Genomic DNA, 24,423 nt, shown 5'->3' with positions numbered 1-24,423 from the left:
AAATTCGGGCAGACATTTCTGGCCAGAAGTTATATTTTCTGTAAACAATTTTTTTCTCGAAAATGCGTAGAATTTCGGGGGTATGTGTAATGACCAAAAATGATGGTTATGGCCCCCCGCAACCGAAAATAATTTTTCCCAAACGATTTGAAATTTTTTAATTTTGTCGAAAAATTTGTCCACCTACTCGAATTTTTTCTCAAAAGTGGGTAGGATTTTGGAGGTATGTCTATTCACCAAAAATGATTGTCATTGACCCCCGCAACCAAAAATAATTTTTCCAGAACGATTTGAAATTTTTGAATTTAATTGTTAATAACTTTTTAACGAAGCCTCCATCAACAAATTGGTATTCTTGATTTTCGTCTTATTTTGGCCTCTAGAAATCTGTATTAAAATATTTCCCAGGAGTGGCCGAACACCCTTTATATTAATTTGTTCGCGATTTTATTTTTTATTAAATTCATTAATAAGAATCTTTATTATATTTGTAAACGTTAATGAATTAGAATCGCGTGAAAAGAAGAAATTATGTAGCAAGGTATAGCTATATGCTATTAACCTACCCTTAATGAACTCTGGCGCTTGCTAGAGACTTCAATGCGTGGTACGTACGATGAAGTGACAATAACAGATGCTCTGTGCGGAATATTCTTTCATACATTGAGTGTACATATTCGTTGAACGCCCATAGGCGTTAAACGCACACAGTAGTACGTCTATAGAAAATACTATTTTTTAAAAGATCACGTTCTTGTATGCAAATCAAGTAGTCCATTTCCAAAGGTTCCCGTCTTGGTGGTTATAGATAAATTGTTATTGAAAAATATACACTCCATGATAAGAATTTTGAAGTATTTGGTTAGGTTTACTCGACACCCGTTTATTACGACCCTGTACACATGCTTTCATGTCCTTATAACGTGCACGGATCACCTTGGAAAAGGATTGAAAAAGCAACATGTATTTATTTATGTTATGCTCCGAGTAATAATAAAAATATGAAATAACCGGATGCACGTTTCATGTACGGCGTATTCAGTACGTATGGAACCTGGCATTATCACCTGAAATATAATATTTAAGTTGACATCTCGTCTCTTTTTCAGATTAAAATTAAACACTAGTAGTTTTTGAATAATTACGGTAAACAGTAGGTGTGGACTATTGTTAAATTTCATTTGGCAATACGAGAAACTTTCTTGTACAATCTTTTGACTCTGTTTTAATTAAAACATCAGAATCGAGTGCTGACTCCTTCGTTGTCATTTATTAAATTCTGTTTCGATATAAAAATGTTTACTTTGTTCAGAACTGTATTTTATAAAATGTTGCGTTGGTATGGAAATGAATGAAGTACCGATGGAACGATGACACTTATGAGGACATTTACCTTATTACAAGCATAAATGGACATGACACGTAAGTAATTGATGAATGAATAATTCAATAAAAGACGAAGCAAATACCGTGCACTATACTCTTTCGATAATTACCCAATGAATACATAATTCTCAAGAAATTACACTTCTCCATATTGAAACAGAACTTAATAAGTGAAAACGTAGGAATATTTTCCACGATATAAAGCGGTTGCATAATGATAAAAAATTCACGTTGGGTTGCATGGGAATTATCTTCAGTAATTTCCCCGTGAATGCTTCGTATCTTTCTGTTTCGCATAACCATAAATATTCTTGAATTATGTTATCATTTTACAACTTGGAAAACCATAAATTCGATCTTCCAACGTTCGCCACATAAATATATTCTGCATTTAAGTTTAAAATTCCATTTCAACTATTAATTTCTTTAATTGCATTGCCCGAGTTTCTCCTTTAAATCACAAGTCCTATGTTTAATTAATTTTTAAAAAATCGACCGCATTGATTTTCAACGATTACTTCCTCGTTTTTCGTGAGCATTTTAAATCAGTTTTGACGAGTATTCACGTCACGTTTCTACAATCAAACAAATTTATTAGACCGATTGTTGATAATACATGCCAATTCGCGTTTAAATTTGAATTCTGTCGCGCAAGGTTTTCGACATGATTCACACAAAGTTTTCACGTGTAACGGTTAAACCAACTTTGTACGAATCGCGTCACACCTTGCATCATCGTATCGCGTAACAATTACGCAAATGATTTGCGAATTCAAGGGAACAGGAAGAGATTTATCGTGATAAAAATTTGTATAGAAGTAAGTAAAACGTCACACACGCAGACGATATTAATGTTTGCTTTTGCATAATTACACGCGCCTTGTATTTCGTCTTCATTGCACAACAAGTCTCGTTATTTGTTCTCGTATCAGTGCTATTTAAAATTGTAAAAATTGATTCGATAACGAAGACATAATCAGATCCGCCTTTTAATAAAACTGTTAGTTCGGTATCAACTCATCCGTAACTAGCATTATCTAATAACGAAATGAGAACCGCTGTCCTTTCTCTCGGAAGTTCGCGAACTATAATGGCATAGCAATTAACGCATCGATTCAATGTATTTGTAAGGTAAATACATTTCATATGTGAAATTTTTCTATTCTGTGCAAATAAGAAACTATTGAATATAATATTTTTATATAGTCGATGGTTTCTTAATCGTATCGAGCGATGTAATATTATTACGTATATTATAATAATATTTTGCAATGAAAAGAAATAAATAATTTAGGTACCCGTTAATTACAATCTGTACTATCTAGACACGAAGCGTCACTGATTAATTAAATACTACGAAATGCAATCAAAGATTTATTATTCCGTGTAATTAGAAACAGAGGACGAATTAGACCCAGGCCTGGCAATGAGATTCAACAGGGTCTAGGTTATAAATGAACGCAATAATAGTGCGAAAATAAAAACGCTGAAAGATCTTATCAGACAGAATTAATTGTGAAAGGAATTGAAATGAAAGTGTGAAATAACGAGGTTACGACGCACCGTATTAAACACCAGCAGTCATCTGAATAAAAATACACGGTGATATTATGTTCTAACCTTGTAATTTTCATAAAATTACATCCATACTTTAATTTTACAAGACGCTGTTATTGAAAACCTATATAATTAATCCACGATGAAAACGAGAACATCGCAGCGAACGTATATAAGATTTACACTGTCAAACCTGCTTTTCAAGTGCATATGCAATATGCAAAACTAATAAAAACTGAATTAACACAATCTTATTATTTAATATTTTAAGATGGTCCAAATAAACTGTTATAAGATATTTTCTCAAAAACCAATGAAAATATCAACTTTGTTTCTTTTAAAATTAAATGGTCCAAGGGAGAGGGGGTAATCTTTTTATATGCAATTTCTTAGACCCCTCAATTCATTCAAATTTATACAGAAATATTATTTTAAAAAATCGTAAGGTTCTCAAAGGGTTAGGACATTTATACTAATAATTTTAAAGTCATCCAACGATGCTTCCCTATTCCGATCAACCAGATAGGATCGACGATAGTTTTGCTGATAATATTTACAAAATAATTTTGAAAATATCCCCCTTACCTAATGCCAAGGAAAAGAGGATTAAAACAAGAGCAAGAAGACGTGAAAGTAAATAAATAATTGACCAGAAGGAAAGAGAATAAAAAGTAATGAAAAAAGAAACAAAAAATTCGAGAAATAAGCGTAAGAAAACCAGAACATTCAAACTACGAGAATCAAAGTTGGAAACTATTTGCGTAGTTTGTTTAGAAAGCAACGAAGAAGACTGGATTCAGTGTTGTAGCTATGAAAAATGGGCACACGAAGCTTGTGTCGATATCCCTGAATGAACAGATAACTATGTTTACGATCATTGTAAATTACATTGAGGCTATACCCCCTGTCGATTTTTCTTATAAATTCGTTTTTCATTTTTAGTTATTTTGTTTGACGCCCTACAGAAAAGTTGTCTAATACTTTTTTGTAGATACCCATAAGCTCTACTTCAGAAAAAAGTTTCATTGAAATATATTCACTATTGTAGGAGTTATAGCTGTTTGAAAATTGGACCATTTTTACGTGGTTTTTCTCACTTTACGTGATTAAGAAACAAGTTTTCGAACATTTTTTAAATTTCTACATATTCTTCATCAAAATACGCGTTGTTTGCATTTCGAAACATTAAAATTCTTCAATCCGTTCAGGATTTATGATGTTTCAAACGTACGCCATGAAATTTCGAGGAACTATTTCTGGCATCACATTAGATTTCCAGCAAGAAATTTTTTTCTCGAACGTACGTAGGAATTCGGGGGTATGTCTATTCAACAAAAATTATTATAATTGACCCCTGCAACCAAAAATAATTTTTGCAGAATAATATGAAATTTTTTAATTCAATTTTTTAATAATTTTTTAACGAAGCCTCAATCAAGAAATTGATACTCTTGATATTTCGTCTTATTTTAGTCTTTAAAATCTCTCATTAAAATATTTCCCAGGGTTGGCCGAACATCCTGTATAACTTAAAACCTGTCGTGGTACTTTCGTAACTTCGCTAAAACTGAGAAAGCCTATTAAAATTTATTTTCTTTAACATTTCAACTTGAGAATTAATTGTTTTAGTTCCGCGGTTAAAAGTTCTGTCACCCATTTATGGATGACGTGACAGTTAAAGTGTCGAGAGAAGTCAGTATTCACGGACACCGCGTATATACGTGGGAGTGGTTGTAGCCAGTGGATGGAGCTCGATTGAGAGCCACTGTCCTTTCTCTCGCCTAACAGCCGCGATGGTGGGGGATTGGCAGTCGGCGGGGTAGGGAGTTTCTCGTGCACGGACTTTGCGGGCGTACTTTTCACCAGTCGTGAACGCTGTCAGTGAGCGTCAGTCCCGAAGGAGTGGTCCTGGCAGTGTCCTCGTTCGCGCGACGCCAGGATCCTTGCGTCGTCCTTTGTGAGAAAATCAGTGGTACCCGGCGTCGGTTCGTCGATTTTCGGAAATTTTCGACCAACCAAAGCCCCGAAAGGGTCGACGATCGAATAGTTCCGACGCGAGTGAGAACGGAACCGATTCCGCGGGCGCCTATTGTTCGGACAGATTGCGCAACCGAATCGATCCATCGATCTTTATCGTGTCCCGACTATGACCGTTCTCGGCATTTCACGGCGCTACGCGGAAACGAGAATCGACCAACGAGAATGGTTCTACGCCACGGAAGCGTGACAATGAAAATGTGTAAAAGGTTACCGTGACGAGGGCTGCACGGACGCACTCGATGGACCAAGAATGCCAATACGCGTTACGGAAATAGAAATTGCACTTTGCCCGCTGGAACGAACGACTACGGTTTCGCAACGGTGATTGCTCTCCTGTACGGAACGCGAAGTCTCGATTTGTGTCGAAGTCGACTGCAACTGGGAACAAAAACAATACCCGGATCGTCGTTTCTGGTCACTGTCAACCGGCTGGAAGATTCCCAAGGAACGCTGTCCGCGTAGAAACGATGGAAACGGGAAACCCCGGTGACGCCGCGGAGCACGTGTCCGCGATTTACAGTTGGAACGAACCCGAAATCGATCCAAAGCGTGCGAACGACCTGTGACTCCGTGAATCCTGTCGCCGTAGCAAAACGGAAGCGATCGCGATCGAAAGGAGCACGCATCGATCTTCTCGGTTGGACGATTGCCAGGATCGACGCGCTACGGCTCGAATTTCGCGTTCCCACGATAAATCGGGGGGAAAGAGTAAGAGAGCACGTTTGTCGGGAAATTTTTGATTAATTTTGGGATCCGTAACGATTAATAAACGTCGTGAACACGCGAGTGAAAAGCGCAGTAACTATCATGCCCAAGGTCTAATAAAAACGCAATTCGACCAACGAGAAGGTTGAACAATCCTGAGATCGAGGTATAGAAGATGAAGGTCCGCAGTTATCCTGGCAGAGCGGTCCTGGAGGACCCGGAGCTGCTGCTGGATCCTGACGCGACCCGCGGTAGGGCGATGGAGCTTCTGTACGAGGCCAGCTGGCGCGAATGCGGAGTGAACTGGACGAGCAACGCGAGAGCCAAGGCTTCCTCGAGAGAGCAGGAAGAGAAGTGCAAGCAACCGTACGCGGAGGTGATCTCTCAACTGGAGGACGTTTTGGAGGGCGGTCGGGTCAGCGCGTCCGCGAGGGACGAATCGGAGTCGAGGAGATCGAGCAGCACAGGTACCACCGACAGCGAGTCCTCCGAGGTGAATCAGACTGGTAATAATCAAGGTGGATTCCTTATACCGAGACCGAGGTTGATCGTACCGGTTCACACCTACGCCAGGAGACGACGAACCGGCGCCCCTCCGCCAGTCAGAAGGCGACAAATACGCGAAGGTAATTCGGAGATCTCCAATAACTTTATCGGTGATTCACAAACAGCCGTTCCGGGCAACCGTTTCAAGATACTACAGATATGGAAAATTAAAAAAACTATAGCATTTTGAGGAAAAATGATTTTTAATTTTCCGTATTCGTAGTATCTTGAAAATTATTATCGCTAGATTGAGAAATCAATTTGATCGTGTAAGTTAATCGTGAAAATGAATAAATCAAAAGATAACATTATATTATTCACATTTAGTATACTTCATTAGGTAATACGTTCCAAAGAGAAACAATTAATATGGAAAATTTTAAAAACTGTAGCATTTTGAAGAAAAAAGTTTTTTTTTGCTATATTCATAGTATCTTGAAGATTATTAACGCTAGATTGAGAAATCAATTTGATCGTGTGAGTTAATCGTGAAAATGAATAAATCAAAAGATGACATTATATTATTCACATTTAGTATACTTCATTAGGTAATACGTTCCAAAGAGAAACAATTAATATTGAAAATTTTAAAAACTGTAGCATTTTGAAGAAAAAAGTTTTTTTTTGCTATATTCATAGTATCTTGAAGATTATTAACGCTAGATTGAGAAATCAATTTGATCGTGTGAGTTAATCGTGAAAATGAATAAGTCGAGAAATGGCATTATATTATTCTTTCCCATTTAACATCCTTCATTAGGTAATACGTTCCAAAAAGAAACAATTAATATGCAAAATTTAAAAAATACTATAGAATTTTGAAGAAATAAGTTTCTTAAATTTTCCATATTTATTGTTTCTGTTTGGAAAATATTACCTAATAAAGGACGTTAAATGGGAAAGAATAATATAATATTCACAGATTTCTCAATCTAGCGTTAATAATTGTAAACGCGAGAATTAAATTTTTACTGAAACAGTAAAATTTTATTGCACTTTATTGCATTTTAATTCACATTGCTGGTCAGATTCAAACGTGGCGAGAGTACTATCAATGTATCGGCGAGGCTCCTCCGATGAAAATGAGTCCAAACACGACCTGGTTCGGACTACTTTCAATTTTGGCTTGCTCAAACTATTTTTGAAAAATTCTTAACTACGTATGATTAAAGTTTGTCCAAATGGTGTCGTGTTTGGGCTCGTTTTCATCGGGAGGATCTCGCCAATCTCATTTTGCAGCAGATTGTTAAGAGTTTGTTAGTTTAATTTTAACGCTGTTATACAAGAATTCTCTCCTATTATACAAGAATGACTTTTTAACGATAATAAATTATAGGCTTAAACGATCGTTGTATCCGCGAAAAGTTCGATGCGAGGGAATTCTAGAGCTCGTAATTTACAAACACAGGCTGGCGATAATGAATAACCAGAAAAACGATCATTGCCAATAGTTAATGTCATAGTATACACTTACGGACAGAATTAAGTGGACAGGTGAAGGAAATAAATATAAATTAAATTTAACCAATGTGGTATAACTATTATGCACTTAAGTTTATACATATATTATATATCTTTATGGTACATAGATTATGATTGAAATTAATATTGACATTTGTGTTCAAATAAGGTATATCTAACGAAAATGATGGTTAATTGTCGAGGTGCAAACCTAAGTGGACAGGTAGTAAAATATATAAAAGTATAAAATTAATATTTAGCATGACCACCTTTTACTGCAATAATTGCTTTTAAACATCGTGGAATGCTATTTATCAGATTTTCAATGTAATTTTTCAATCGTAAATATTTAAACTAATCGTTTAAACCAATAATTTATTGCTGTTAAAAAGTAATTATTGTATAATTAAGGGTAAATTCTCGTGTAACAGCGTTAAAATTTAAAGTTTCCTTTTTAATTTTTTTCATAAAGAATTAAAAGTTCTATTATACTAGAATTCTCAAGACACGAAGAGAGACCCTTAAACTAACCAACTCTTAACAATTTGCTGCAAAATGAGATTGACGAGATCCTCCCGATGAAAACGAGTCCAAACACGATATCATTCTGACAATTTCTAATCATACGTAATTGAGAATTTTTCAAAAATAGTTTGAGTAAGTCAAAATTAAAAGTAGTCCGAACCAGGTCGTGTTTGGGCTCATTTTCATCGGGAGAATCTCGCAGATACATTGATAGTACTCTCGCCACGTTTGAGCCAGCAACATGATTTTCAGTAAAAATTGAATCCTCTCGTTTAATATTATTAACGCTAGATTGAGAAATAAATTTGATCGTGTAAGTTAATCTTAAAAATGAATATTATATTATTGTTTCTCATTTAACATCTTTTATTAGATAATATTCTCCAAAGAGAAACCAAAAATATGGAAAATTTAAAAAACTGTTTTCTTCAAAATGCTATAGTTTTTCAATTTTCCATATATTTTGTTCAAAATAGCTTCAGTACCAGTGAAAACCAACTAGTTTCAAGAAAAATTTTCTAATCTGTCTGATGGACACCAACTGTGGTAAACATCGTCGGATATGATTAAAAGACTTCACTATTTGATAAAAGATAACAAGAAATGGACTAAAAAGATATTTTCCTATAGTTTGAGGGTCTCCCTTCATATTCCTAAAACTCGAGTACAATAGAGCTTTTAATTCTTCACGAAAAACGCGATAATCCTCCTTAAATAACTTAAAATTGATAGAAGAGCGATTTTCCGACCACGAAACATCGTGGATGGCTTTGCAAAACGACATATTTCTCACTCGTGCATGAACCGAGCTTCCGTGTCCACGGAATCGCTAATACCAACCACTGTTCGCAATCGAAACGTAATAACCACCCATCCAGAACGTGTATTTATTCGCAACCGCTGCAAACGATTTTACGGATCGTTCGATATTACCCACCGGGTACGTAAGATCGGTAGTAATAATCTTTGCATCTACCGTAGCATATTTGGAAGCCGTAAAACGTAATTACCCTATAAAAGCCCCTCTATCTAAACAGAGAGGCTAAGCAATATTTTCACGAACCTATAATTATTCGACCACTGTACGCGCTCGCAAGAAGTTCCACGTTTTTGTGTGCAAAGTAATCTGTAATCTGTGCCCGAGCAACGCTTGACATTTGCTCCATATTTTCTATCGTCGAGGGTAGTCGTGTACGTGCCCTCCGTTTATCCGTACTCGTAACGCTCCGCTTACCGCGGACGTTAAAGACGAAAAAATACTTATTTACCCAAATAGAATAATCTCGGCTGGAATTAACTTCGCGCTCGTTCGATATCGACTTGTTTATTTTTTCTCAAGGCTCCCCTTCGATACATAAAACGCATCGAATGCGAATCTCGATCGACGTTCAATGATTTTATATGCAATTTGATACAATTTATCAAGGACGCAATTTCTATTCGATCGTTTCGTATTCTCTTTTATTCGTATTCCGAACCGGTCGTCGAAACGGTTAAAATATCTGACGAACTCAGAATGCGATACCTATTTAGGTAACGTGTACTCATGACTGGAATGATTATGTTGTCTATCGAAACGTTGATTGGTTACTGCAGCTTCTAGCGTTAGAATATTATAACATTCGATTGAAGAAAATTTTATACGAATTCTTATTAATGCCCCTTGACAAATTATAAAAAAAAAAGATTATACAGGGTGTTCGGCCAATCCTCGGAAAAATTTTAATGGGAAATTCTAGAGGCCAAAATAAGACGAAAATCAAGGATTTGTTGATTGAGGCTTCGTTAAAAAGTTATAAAAAAATTTCCGGTCACACTGTATATTTCCGGAAAAGAATTTTTTCCTCGAAAATACGTAGGATTTCGGGGGTATGTCTACTGATCAAAAATGATTGCAATTGATCCCGTAACAGAAAATATTTTTTTTTAGAACGATTTGAAAATACTTTTTTTCAGTAGAATATTCTTGATCAGACATTATATTTTCAGTCATGAATTTTTTTCTCCAAACTGAGTAAGATTCCAGGGCCATGTCTATTGACCAAAAATGATGGCAATTGACTCCCTCAACCGAAAATAATTTTTCCAGAACGATTTGAAATTTTTTTTTTTCGTCGAAAATTTCAGCAGCTACCCCTTGTCGATTTTTCTTAAAAATTCGTTTTCCATTTTCAATAAATTTGTTTGACGCGCTACGAAAAAGTTGTCGAATACTTTATTGTAGGCACCCATGAGCTCTATTTCAGAAAAAAGTTTCATTGAAATATATTGACTATTGCAGGAGTTATAGCTGTTTGAAAATTGGGCCACTTTTATGGGGTTTTTCTTATTTTCCGTAGTCAAGGAACAACATTTCGAATATTTTTGGAATTTCTACATATTCTCCACTAAAATACGCGAAGTTTGCCTTTTTAAACATTAAAATTGTCCAATCCGTTCAGGAGTTATGACATTTTAAAGATTCGCAGGAAATTTCGGGGTAACATTTCTGGCCTCACATTAGCTTTTCGCTAAGGAATTTTTTTCTCGAAAGTGCTTAGAATTTCGAAGGTATGTTTATTCATCAAAAATGATTGTATTCGACCTCTGCAAACAAAAATAATTTTTTTAGAACGATTTGAAATTTTTTAATTTCGCCGTAAAATTTCAGCACCTACGCGAATTTTTTTCTGGAAAGTGCGTAGGAATTCGTGGATATGTCTATTCACCAAAAATGATTGTAATTGAACCCCGCAACCGAAAATAATTTTTTCAAACCGATTTGAATTTTTTTTCTTTCGTCGAAAATTTCAGCAGCTACCCCTTGTCGATTTTTCTTAAAAATTCATTTTTTATTTTTAGTAATTTTGTTTGGCGCACTACAGAAAAGTTGTCTAATACTTTATTGTAGGCACCCATGAGCTCTACTTCAGAAAAAAGTTTCATTGAAATATATTCACTATTATAAGAATTATGGACATTTGAAAATTGGACCACTTTTATGGGGTTTTTCTTATTTTCCGTGATCAAGGAACAAGTTTTCGAATATTTTTGGAATTTCTACATATTCTCCACTAAAATACGCGTAGTTTGCTTTTTTAAACATTAAAATCGTCCAATCCGTTCAGGAGTTATGACATTTTAAAGATTCGCTAAGGAATTTTTTTCTCGAAAGTGCTTAGGATTTCGAAGGTATGTTTATTCATCAAAAATGATTGTACTCGACCTCTGCAAACAAAAATAATTTTTTTAGAACGATTTGAAATTTTTTAATTTCGCCGTAAAATTTCAGCACCTACGCGAATTTTTTTCTGGAAATTGCGTAGGAATTCGTGGGTATGTCTATTCACCAAAAATGATTGAAATTGACCCCCGCAACTGGAAATAATTTTTCCAGAACCAGTTGAAATTTTTTAATTTAATTTTTTAATAACTTTTTAACGAAGCCTCCATCAAAAAATTGATATTCTTGATTTTCGTCTTATTTTGGCCTCTAGAATCTCCCATTAAAATTTTTTCACAGGGATGGCCGAACACCCTGTACAAATGCAGGATAGAAATGTTATTTTGCACAGTTACTGATCCCTTATACGTAGGTATAGTGATTGACAACTGCAGGGATGGATGGGACAATTATTACGCGTTTCTTTTTTTAGTTTCCACGAAGAAACGTTAAGAAGTTCTCTAATCGTGAAATTAGATACAATACACACATAAGCAACGAACGTCAATTAGATGGTACATATCCGTGAAGACTGGTTTCCAGCCACTCCTGGAGTCCGGATCCGGGTCGGATCACACTTGCGACCAGCCTTTGTGACGCTGTGGAAAAATTTGTCCTCAATTTTGCTTCGAACGAATCAAATTTCCTACGTCGAATACAATAGTAGCTGCTTTACTGGTTCCCTTGTAATTTTTTACATTTGAATTTCAAAAGAACCACCGTATCGATGGGATTTACGATCTTTTTCTCGCTTTCGTATTCCATAAAATACGGCTGTAAAATACACGAAACGTTCTAAACGCAGAGCCAATAACGAATATTTTTGCGGAGAGCACACACGTTTCGCTTCGATTTAAATATTCTTGAAGAAATACGTAACAATATTGGAAACTCCGTGTTTTCGTAAATTATTGTCTATCTAATTTGACTTGTTACGACCATAAAAACCAGTATTAGCTTTGGACGGTTCTGTTGCAAGAGTATCATTACTCAATTTCTGGTAGTAATCGCGGCTCGGATATTTACATCCATTTCTCTTGCTGTTCTTGTGCAATAAAAGTGTCTGATAACTTCAAACAAAATTGGATACTGCAACGCATTTTTGTTCGCTAAGAATTATTATATCACATAATTTAGAGGAATAGAAAACAAGCATCGAAGTCACTCGTATTCGTATTCGATGCAGAAACACTTTTACATCGCCTGAAACTTAATCTACCGTAAATACTGGTCGGCTAACTTCATTCTTATAAATAGATCGTAGAGGTAATTGTATATCATTTTATAAAAAACACCTAGAAACTAACCGAATTCTCCTTGGTACATAATACGCGTTTTTATACCGTTACATAATGTTACATTTATCTATTCGATGCCCTGATTAACGAAAAAAAAAGAAAATGTTTTAAACGAAAATATTCAGAATTGTGATCGTTCCCAGATATTTAATTTCCAGATTCGTTCGTAACGTTAGCTCAGAAATTTCTGCTGGACTTTCTCTAGACAATTTATGATGCAGGATGTCACAAAAACATTCCAACGCCACTGTATTATACTTTTGACAATCGTGCTCATTCAAAACTTTGGTTCTTGTATACGGTGATTTAAATAAAAGTTTCATCAAACTCAAGGAACGATCGTTTCAAGATCCATAATTTTTAGCACTTTTCATCAACGTTCAGTCACACTATAGTGTAAAAAATTTCACTTTCTATTATTTTATTTCTTCGAAGACGTATCATTCGAATCATCGAAGTTTCTCAAAAGTTTACAAGCACGTGTGTCAGTGTTCATTTCTGCCAAGCGTTTGATTGTTCATGAAAATGCAATAACACATTTTCATTACGAGTTATTATTCGAAACGCAAGCGCGAGTTCCGATAAAATCGGTAAGAGATTTAATTTTTTTACTTTCTGGAGCACGGAACACGGTTATTTGTTAGCACGGTTTCCTCGTCGACTCCATTTCACGGTAAATGTTATCTTATTCTGTAAGTTGCTCGTTGTTTTTATTCGCGAGAGTCCGATTTGTTATTCATACGATACTCTCTTGCTGAAACTTTCACGCTTTTCGAACACGTATCGATGTTTTCTTAATATTTTATCTCTGCGATGATCAGAATGGCAAACTGTCTGTCGGGGATTTGTAATTTTAATGCGCTCCCGCGGAGGAAAGTAGGCAATTGCATTTCTTTCGATCCGTAGCGTGACAAGAAAACGTTTCGATTCTTTTGTGTGATTCGACAAATGCACACGAATAATAAAAACTGATAATTAAACATAACTGTTGAACCGATATAAAATGAGATAATGTCGCAGAAATATTAGATACGCGTAGAAGCGAGTGAAATTACAGATTTTATAGCTCGATACCTAACTTATATACTTTTCTATTCGTGCTCTCTTATTCCTCTAATTTTAACTAGCTCTAATTATTGCTTTAATAAACACGATATCTTTACCACTCGAGATAATTAAATTTATGGTGTAGATCAGGCAACTCTTCCATGCGCTACTTTTCATATACAGGATGTACGGCCACCCCTGGGAAAAAATTTTAATAGGAGATTCTAGAGACCAAAATAAAACGAAAATCAAGAATATCAATTTCTTGACTGAAGCTTCGTTAAAAAGTGATTAACAATTAAATTAAAAAATTTCAAATCGTTCTGGAAAAATTATTTTCAATTGCAGGAGTCAAGTACAATCATTTTTGGTGATTTGACACACCCTCGAAATCCTAACCATTTTCCAGAAAAAAATTCATAACCGAAAATATAATATGTGACCAGAAATGTCACTCCAAAATTTCGTGCGTATCATTAAATCGTCATAACTTCTGAACGGATTGAAGGATTTTAATGTTTAAAAAAGCAAACAACGCGTATTTTAATGGAGAATATGTAGAAATTGTAACAATATGGAAAAAGTTATTCCTTAAACCTGTAATGTGAAAAAAACCACATAAAAATGGTCCAATTTTCAAACAGCCTTAACTCCTACAATATTGAATATATTTCAGTGAAACTTTTTTCTGAAGTAGAGCTCATGGGTATCTACAAAAAAGTATTAGACAACTTTTCTGTAGGGCGTCAAATAAAATTACTAAAAATGAAAAAGGAATTTTTAAGCAAAATCGACAGGGGGTTGGTGCCTAAATTTTTCGGCGGAATTGAAAAGTTTCAAATCGTTTTGGAAAAATTATTTTCGGTTACAGGGGTCAATTACAATCATTTTTGGTCATTATACATACCCTGGAGATCGTACCCAATTTCTAGAAAAAAATTCGAGAATGTGTGAAATTTTTCGACGGGGAAAAAAAATTTCAAATCGTTTTGGAAAAATTATTTTCGGTTGCGGGGGTCAATTACAATCATTTTTGGTGAATAGACATGCCCCCAAAATCTTGCGCATTTTCGAGAAAAAAATTCAGTACTGACGGAACTTTAAACGTTAGTAACTTTTTAACGAAGCCTCTAAAATCCCCTATTAAAATTTTTCCCAGGGGTGGCCGAACACCCTGTATAATTGATATTTTTATTGTATTGTTCTCCAGTGAATATTCAATCCAAGTTCAAGCGTTAAGATAAAGCCAACGCGATAAAAACAATAAGTCCAATGCTAGGCGAGCCATTTCAAGCGACCATTATACAATATTGAGCTGGAACGAATTGCATTTCGATTAAAGTTTTCGCGTTTCTCGCGTTCTCACGAAATCATGCTTCTAATTGGAGAGATCTACTGCAGTTACATCGAACCCTGGATAGCTTCGATCCGTAATCGAATCGCCAGTTCCACCATGACACTAGTTCTCCGCTGTTTCTTGCAATCGTCGAACGACATCGTCGGAGAAAGTCCCACGACCGTGTTTCAAGGATAATGAAAAACTAATTAAGAGGAATGGAATTGTGTTCGTCAGCGGTTCAACGCGACCGCAAGTTTTTCATTTCCGGGACTCGTTTGATAATCTTCAAATATTTCTTTTTATATCATTTTAACGAGTTTTATTATTGGATTATAATTGGCAATTTCTTTTCTTTTAACACGTTCACTGCCGAACCAAAACCGTGAATTGTACCGTACACAATTGTAAACATGAATTAAAATTTGTATTAGCACTTATTTTCGTAATTTAGCTAAATCCTATTCAAATTTATTTCCGCTAAGGTTTCAACCTGAGAATTAATTATTTTAATTCCATAGTAAAAAATACTGTCACCCATATGTGGATGACGTGGCAGTGAAAATGTTAATGCGATTAAATTAAACGCGAATCTTGGTGTTGTATCCAAACGTCAAACTCATAAAGTTTCTGTATGAATAAATAATACTCGTTCGAGCAAGTCGAAAAAATAGAAGACTGGACAATTTTATTGACGAAACTACCACCTTGAATCAGTCACTCAATTTGGGAAAAGTAACATGTGGCCACCCGAATTCCCAAAAGGTTTCCTTTCGTGTAATCGTAGCTCTAACATGGAAGGCAACAGCTGTCGCTTGAGATTCCTCGCGATTAAAATCACGCTTCCAGCCATGCAAATGAACAAAATTGATACTTTAATATTTATAAAATATTTGAATTTAAAAATTCCGTATTGGAAATCGGTTGGGGAATTTTCGTCAGGTTGGAACTTCCGCGAAAATCATCGAAGAATGACATTTTATAATACTATTATCTCATTACAATCACAGAACAATTTTCAATAAAAAAAAAAATTTTCCAAAGTGTGATTGATATAAAAATTTTCCAATATATGATTCAATAAGTTTGAGCTTACCCTGAACTATTAACTAATGATATTGCAACTCGTATAAGCAATATTCGTGACTTTGAGAAATGCCATTTTGTTTCATTTTGTCCGCGCGTTAAAAGGTCCGTGTCCCTGCGATCGTCGAACAAATAAACTGTACGCGAGGAAAGATCAAGGAAAAAGTCTCGCATCCTTGACAACGGTTTCGTGGCATCTTCGTCCGCTAATGACGTGGTCGCAGCTAAAAACGCGGATGTGTCGACCTAATTCGCGATCTCGTGCGTCGCGAGAGACAGAGAAAAAAGACGTCGACGTCGGTCTGCTTTCGCAAACCCGCTAATCAAGGTTCACCAGCGATGACGTAAAGATTCCCTACCTTTGTCGTTTTAATTACTGGGTCTTTCTTGCTGTATTTTTCACCTTTAATTGTTCCCAGTCGATGTGATGAAGTTAACGTCGCGTCTTGAACAACTTCACAATGCGACGTGCTTGTAACCAAGGACGCGCTTAAGAGATTACGCAACCCTGGTAACGAGTTAATAAAATCAGAAATTCTTTTCCATGAAACGATTGGGCTATTAACGCTAGATCCATCAAAGTAGTAAAAATCTATTTTTAGAAGTGAACGATCTCATAAAACAGTTTTTCTTTTTTTCACCAAAGTAGGTCATTCCTAAACCCTCGTAGAATCTAGGTGAACTCTTGATTTCATTAGAATGTCAAAGTTATAACACGTGCACTACCCCTTTTTACTGAACTGGACAATCCATGGTACAAATTTTATTTGGTGGGGCCTACTCGTATTTTCACTATCTAAAATATCTTCTTCATTCCATAACACATGCACTAGCCCCTTGAATTCCTACCAAACTGGACAATCTACAATAAAAATGTTATTTAGTAGGACCTATACCTATTTTCACTATTTAATCCCCAAAGAAAATTTATTGTCATATTAATAGAAAAGTGTGCTTTGCATTTAGCGTAGATTACAGCTCCCACAGGGGGGTCGAAACGCAAAGAAAAATATCTTCCTTCCATAACACATGCACTAGCTCTTTGATTCCTACAAAACTGAACAATCTACAATAAAAATGTTATTTAGTAGGACCTACTCCTATTTTCACTATTTAATTCCCAAAGAAAATTTATTGTCATATTAATAGAAAAGTGTGCTTTGCATTGAGCGTAGATTACAGCTCCCACAGGGGGGTCGAAACGCAAAGAAAAATATCTTCTTTCCATAACACATGCACTAGCCCTTTGATTCCTACCAAACTGAACAATCTACGATAAAAATATTATTTAGTAGGACCTACTCCTATTTTCACTATTTAATCCCCAAAGGAAATTTATTTTCATATTAATAGAAAAGTGTGGTTTGCATTTAGCGTAGATTACAACCTCCACAGGGGGGTCGAAACGCAAAGAAAAATATCTTCCTTCCATAACACATGCACTAGCTCTTTGATTCCTACCAAACTGGACAATCTACAATAAAAATGTTATTTAGTAGGACCTACTCCTATTTTCACTATTTAATTCCCAAAGAAAATTTATTGTCATATTAATAGAAAAGTGTGCTTTGCATTTAACGTAGATTACAGCCCCCACAAGGTACTCGAAACGCAAAGAAAAATATCTTCTTCTTTCCATAACACATGCACTAGCCCTTTAATTCCTACCAAACTGGATAATCTACAATAAAAATGTTATTTAGTAGGACCTACACCTATTTTCACTATTTAATCCCCAAAGAAAATTTATTGTTATATTAATAGAAAAATGTGCTTTGCATTTAGCGTAGATTACAGACCCCACGGGGGGTCGAAACGCAAAGGAAAATATCTTCTTCCTTCCATAACACATGCACTAGCCCTTTGATTCCTACCAAACTGAACAATCTACAATAAAAATGTTATTTAGTAGGACCTACACCTATTTTCACTATTTAATCCCCAAAGAAAATTTATTGTTATATTAATAGAAAAGTGTGCTTTGCATTTAACGTAGATTACAGCCTCCGCAGGAGCTCGAAACGCAAAAGGAAATATCTTCTTCCTCTTCCTTGCGTCCAGTCGTCGTTTCGCTCATGTTTTGTCAAGATTCTCCGCCAACGGTCGAACGCGGAGATTTTCTCGATGAACTCTGTTCAGTTTCTGCCAGTGATAGAAACATCGTCGGCGATAAGAGTCCGCTAGACCAAGAGGGAGTTCGGTTACGCGGCTCTCAAATAAAACCTCTCGACGGGGGTATCGTATGCGAGGCGTAAACTCTTTGTTCTGTTACGTCGTCATGCTAGACTGTCCGTTGCTCGTTGCATACGCGGTGTGCTCTTTGCATCCACTCCAGTCGATGCTTGCATCTCTGGATCGAACGTGCCTAGGGCAGACTTGATAATTCGTTAAAGTAGCATCAAAGCGTCACCCTTACAGCACGAATAAATTAATGCAATTTAATCTGGTCTCCTCGACCGTCCAATTATACGAAAGGTTGGCTCGTTGAATCTGTTAAAAGCACCCCTATTATTAAAACCATCTATTGCGCTTTCAACGGGCCCTTTTAAATTGATAGCAATTCTCTGTTTGTCCCTTCGCCTTTTTCTTTTAAATTGACCACGGTATCTCTTTGGTCACTTGTTTTCGTCGCTTCTGATTTTAAAAAGATTCTCGTTATCTAACATTATCCTATTCTATCATGTGTAGATATTCTATCATTTATTCTATTGAATGGTGCATCGATAATTCAAGTGCAAGAAGCTCAGACCGTGTCTGATATCTTGTAAAAATTGTTTGAAAAATCAAGAAGCAAATAAAGGATACTCGATACAGTCGGATTACAGTATTCTGGAAGAACACCCTGTATAATCATCGTGTATTACGCTCACAAACTGGACAGACCTCGAAGAAGGATATCTTTTTCTTTCTCTTGTTAGTTTCACTCGTTCGAGGGCTCTGCCGGGTCAAATGTACCGGGGGATCTCTTTGTTCGCGTTCCATAGCTTTGGAACATCTGCGAATACCTGATGTGAATTCAAGGATTCCTTTTCCTCAAAAATCTCTGCCTCGAAGAGCATCTGCCAGGTGTCACGCTTTTTTCCATCAATCGCTCGCTTGGCTGTGCAAGTGCAATAACTATTTACTAGATTAACTGTACACTTTTTATAAAATTCTTTATAATATATTGACGAAATTAATAACTTCATTACCCCTTGTTATGCTATTTAAAAAATTACTACTACCATTACTGTACTTCAACGTTTAATTCAGTCAATTAAGGAGACAATGGAGACAGTGTAATAAAACTATCTTAATCAATTTAATCATCTTCTTAAAGGAGTCTGAATTAAAGTATATTTTAAACTTTTTATCTTGAAAATATGAAAGAAACAATTGCTTGGCGCAAGAAATGGGTAAAAATTGAAATACGTGCAGGTTTAAAAGAGAAGTAGGATTCGAAAGAACGTGTGCACGTCGACCAGGATAGAATTGAAATAGTCAGCGGATACGTAAGAAAAGTAGGCTTGAAATTCAATAGTGCGGTGAGAGGGATACAGAAAGATTTAGACAGACGCTGATGATTGCAGTATTCTCGGTATGCGAAGATAAATTGGAGAGGAGTAAATTAAACAACTAGATAGGAGTCTTTGAGTCAACGACCTTGTAAATAAGACAGCAGAAGAATCCATCTCTGCGGTACGTGGTCAGAAAAAGTAACGAAATGTTTAGCGCTGAAACTGATAACAATATACGCCAAGAAATTGTAAAAGGAATTTTTTACTGGAATACTATAATGGAGTATTGTACTCCCCATTTTATTTTTGTTTTATGCTACCGTATTTTATGGACACGATTCAGAAACGGTTGGAAAACACTGTATACTTAAAAAAATCTCATAAAGAACGATATCTTTCATAACACCAAGAAATAGTAGCTACTAGCATTATCTTACGGTTAGTTTATAGCTCTAGAGACATTTTATCGACCATCGATCGATAGCATTGCGCTGCCCAAGTGTATGCAAAACGATGAATTAGATATCGATGCTAGTTTTATTTCCTTGACCAACGAGCATGCGCTTCGATACAACGACACGATTCAATTGCACGTGATAATTTTCAAAACAGAGCTTAATCGACGTTTCCACGCGTGTAAACAGTCTCTTTGCTCCGGACTCGTAATTACACGCTGCCTTACGTAATTTCAATAGAAAGTTATGTTCTTGTTTCGCGGGCTAAATACATGGTTAATCGGAATGGTAAAAAGCAGTCGAATCGCACTTTCTATGGTGCACATATTTACATTCGTAAATCAAAGAGCAAAAACGATACGCTTTTAATTGCTGGTTTGACCATTTTTAACAAGAGTTCTCGCGTGAAATTGTACGTGGCGTTGCGAGCGCGCAACAGAACTCGAAGAAAACCGATTTCTTTCGTTTGGGAAAAAGTTGGTAACTTCGTGAAGCAGAACTTTCCCGGCAGTCGTTTAGAAAGTATCAAATTTCCCCGACTTTTCTTTACGAACGCTTCTATACAAGCTCGGTAACGATTTTATCCACTTTGTTTATGTTTTCCAACTAAACGTAAGGTGTAATCAAATTTTTGCGTCCCGGCTATCCGCGAGCTCTTTATTGGAACTGATTATGCACTCGAGGAATAATAAATTAAACGCGTGAAACAGTTTTCCAATGGAAGGCTGCATTTTCAAGGTAATCGACTTCGACCACGCACGCTGGCGCTCGCGCAGACCACGTGTTTTTTCGAAATAAATTTTCTCGTGAACGCTGGTACGATACACTTTTTCGAGAAGAAACACTTTCTTTCGAGTCGCGCTACTTACGTACCGTGCAATTTCGGTAATAAAACTGTTCTACGATTATCACGAACCCGTGAAACGCATTAATGAGACGAAAACTGCGGGTGATTTCAACGCCTGGATTACCGCGGTACGTATTCTAAATCAATCGCGTCGCTCTTCATGCGATCGTGTACGACAATGCAACGCTTTGTGAACAACTTACAAATGTCATTACAAATGTCACGTACGTGTACGGAGAACCCCGCGGAATTTCACGGATTTTTTTCTTTCGTAATCCACGATTCGTCGTGACCGGGTAACGTTATTCCGTTAGTCGCGTAATTATGCTCACTTTCCAAAGCTTATCGTGTTTCGCGCGAAATAGGAAAGCATTGTCTGTGCTTTCCAAAATTCCTCTTATTTTCTTAAAAATTAAAGGACACGAAAAAGCTGAGAGAAAGTTCTATTTATCCTATATAGTACTATCTTCGAGCTAATTGAAAATCAAATTGATCTCACTCGTTGTATGTTCGAGCAGTCCAAATAGAAAGTAATGCAAGCATTTAAAAAATATTCGAGTTATTAAATATTTATTCGAAGCTTTTCGTCGAGATCGAGTAATCATGGTGAACATATAATTACTTCAGATAATAGAGGTTATATCGTAGCCAGTCAGAAGCTAATTTAAGCTCGAAATAATTCTTATCTTCCGCTCGTTTTGGTTTATTTAATCGCCCTCGTTGCTGCAATTTAAATACAAATATAATAACGGTATTGATACTGACGAGTACAATATTTACTAAAGTAAAGCGTGGCCTCGATGCTTATTATAACAATTGTGAAGATTGCATAGCGTCAATTAAAGTTGGGAACTGTTGAAATAGAATGAGGATTCCTGTATCAGGGGTCAAGAGACATTGAATCGAGGCAAAGGCGTAAACTACGAGGCGTGTAATCGTGTCAGAGTGTTACGAAACGCGATAACGGATGTGTACGAAACGATGATTGTTCTAGTGATCCGCCTTTTGAGACAGTCGCACTCGTTGAACGTCTTCGTCTACTTAGACCTCTTAACTGCTGGCAATCTGAACCACATTAACCCGTTTACGACTAATCTTTCGGAGCGGGAAACAACAACTTTACGCTCGTTTTCCGGTATTTCTTTCTCGAACGATTATACGTGGCCGTTAGTCGAGCCATGAAATCTTCGTTAACCGTTGATTAAACTAATCGCGATGCTTAATTGCTCAAATTGTTTCTCGTAAAACATTCATTAGAAATTTTTTTCGACGAACCGTGCAGCAATTGATATGCACCATTCCCCTTCTAGATCATTGGTTTACGAACTTTTTGTTTAAAAAAGAAATAGTCTCTGCGCTCTGGACTAAAAATGAAATGGATAAAAACTCGTTAAAATGATTAAAAACAGTTGTATAGTTTATTTATACTAAAAATCGCGACAAATTGGTGGATTATTCGTAAACACAAGCTGCTCGTAGCTTTTCACAGGCGGATGAACTTAACGTTCGGCCTGCTGAAAGCAACATTTCCCATTTATATTTAAATGGGAATGCTAATCGCATCGCAAATTAGAAATGAAAGGGAACCTTGATTATACGATACCGCGGAGCAACTTGTGTATACAAATGAATAAGTTCTGCATTACAGTAATGCAATACGCGCGATACCAGGGTTTTCAATCCCCCGTCCTTTTTGCGAAACATTCAAGATTTTCCTTTCATCCTTCTGTATGCTAATGAAACACCGTGTTGGATCTAATCCTTAGAGCCCCCTGGCTCCGATGCGATTTCAATTGTTTCGAATCTAATCAAATCTCTCGTCTAATTAATTATTCAACATACACACTCTGTGGCAGATACCCGACAAGAATTCACCCCTTCGTATTCGCAATTAGCGCGCCTTGCGATCATAAAAACACACGCGATGCATCGAAATTATTTTCCTACGTATTTCAGTGTTTGAAATTTCAGGGGAAAAAACATCAACGTTCGAAGCATCTATTCTCTCGAATCGACGTTGATATATTGCAACCATCCGAAATAAATTGTTTCGTACACTTTCTATTTCCGCTCGACGGTTATTCCCACAGTGTAACGGAGAAAACGAAACTCGGTGCACCTGAAGGTTAAACGTTCATCCACGATGAAAGCATGTATTTCGATAAAAATTCCTCGCGTGACGGATGCTCGAGAAAGTTATTTCCTCGTGAGCTATAAATAACGATGGCTAGAATCTCGAAGGACAAGGTTTCGTTCGCGACCAACTTCAATCGGTACTTTCGAGCTACAGACGAATGCAAAATTTGTGAGTCACCTGTGATGACATCGTGGTAATTTTATTCGTTTCCATCCTCTGTAATAATATTTTATTTATCTCAAACCGGTGCTCCGAATGCGTTTCCTCCACAGTGGAGGACGACTTCGATATTAGCAGTAGAAAGAGCGAGCAATGGATAAACGCGCCAGGCAAATTCTCGAAAATTATTTCTAAACGTAACGACAAAACTTTTCTTCCTTTCGTTTCTTCCCTAATATACTCGCCAATATACTTCGTATCTGGGTCGCAGAAATATTCCTTCCTCTCTGAAGGTTTGTGGCGTAGCCTCCCGTACTCGCCGCCAGAGGGCTACGCTCTTGTCTCTCTCGCAAGCGCTCGAGTGACCACTCCACGACCAATTCTAAGCTCGCTAGAAAGCCTCACTGACGAGTCCACTAGCAATAACGCGTCCCACAGGTTCCCAAAAAGTCTAAAAACCAACGTTTCCTGCGCTTTCTATTTCGATTCCGTTCCGAAGCCTCGTTTTCCACGTCGGCTGACTTTCCACGGCTACTGGAACGCCGAGTTTCAGCGATTTTGAAGTGTACTAGTCATCCTGGAGATTCGCATTGATTCGAAACCGGTTCGAAGTCGCTTTGTATGACTCGTTCTTGACAGGATACACGTATGCGCGAGGAAGTGAAAGCACCGTTCACGGGACAATACGACCGTGGACTGTCCCCTTCTCTCTCGATCCACGGCTAAAATATCTGCATACTGACGAATCATCGACGTCCGTGGTGAAAGAAATAAAAAGAGCAGCGCGCGACTGTCTTGCGTAACGAGACACGGCGTTTCGTTACGATCTTCAACTATTTCATGGACGTTCTTTCGCGTTAGTGGAATAATTAGAATCACGAAGGTGCCATTAGCAGCTGCTCTATCATTAACCTATCTGCCGGGAGAATAATCGTAACGCCTCGTGCGTAGTGAAGTTGCTTCTGAAAACGCAAACTGGCCACGAAAGGAATGCAAATCGAGCACTGTTTCTCGAGTTGTCGCTCAGATACCCCATCGTCGCTTCCTGAAACTGCTCGTGCTCGACGTTATCTACACGCCACGATCGGCCATAACTTTCCAAGAACCCTCGGAAGATCAATCTAAATCGCTAGATCTCG

At 36.8% G+C, this 24,423-nt stretch overlaps 1 protein-coding gene across 3 annotated transcripts in view; it reads left to right on the top strand.

Moving 5' to 3' along the window:
• Positions 1-24,423, top strand: part of For (cGMP-dependent protein kinase for) — a 99,783-nt gene that overhangs the window by 58,535 nt on the left and 16,825 nt on the right. The window contains exon 1 of one of the 3 annotated variants that reach the window (XM_076777188.1): positions 4,623-6,314. The exons of the other annotated variants lie outside the window; for them this stretch is intronic. Coding sequence (XP_076633303.1) covers positions 5,864-6,314 — 451 coding nt within the window. The 5' untranslated portion in view covers positions 4,623-5,863. Of the gene's footprint in view, positions 1-4,622; positions 6,315-24,423 lie in introns of those variants that run through there. 3 annotated transcript variants of the gene reach the window in all.

Source organism: Colletes latitarsis, chromosome 11 (genome assembly GCF_051014445.1).
Source record: "Colletes latitarsis isolate SP2378_abdomen chromosome 11, iyColLati1, whole genome shotgun sequence".
NCBI lineage: Eukaryota > Metazoa > Arthropoda > Insecta > Hymenoptera > Colletidae > Colletes > Colletes latitarsis.
This window is presented reverse-complemented; position numbering and strand designations above follow the sequence as displayed.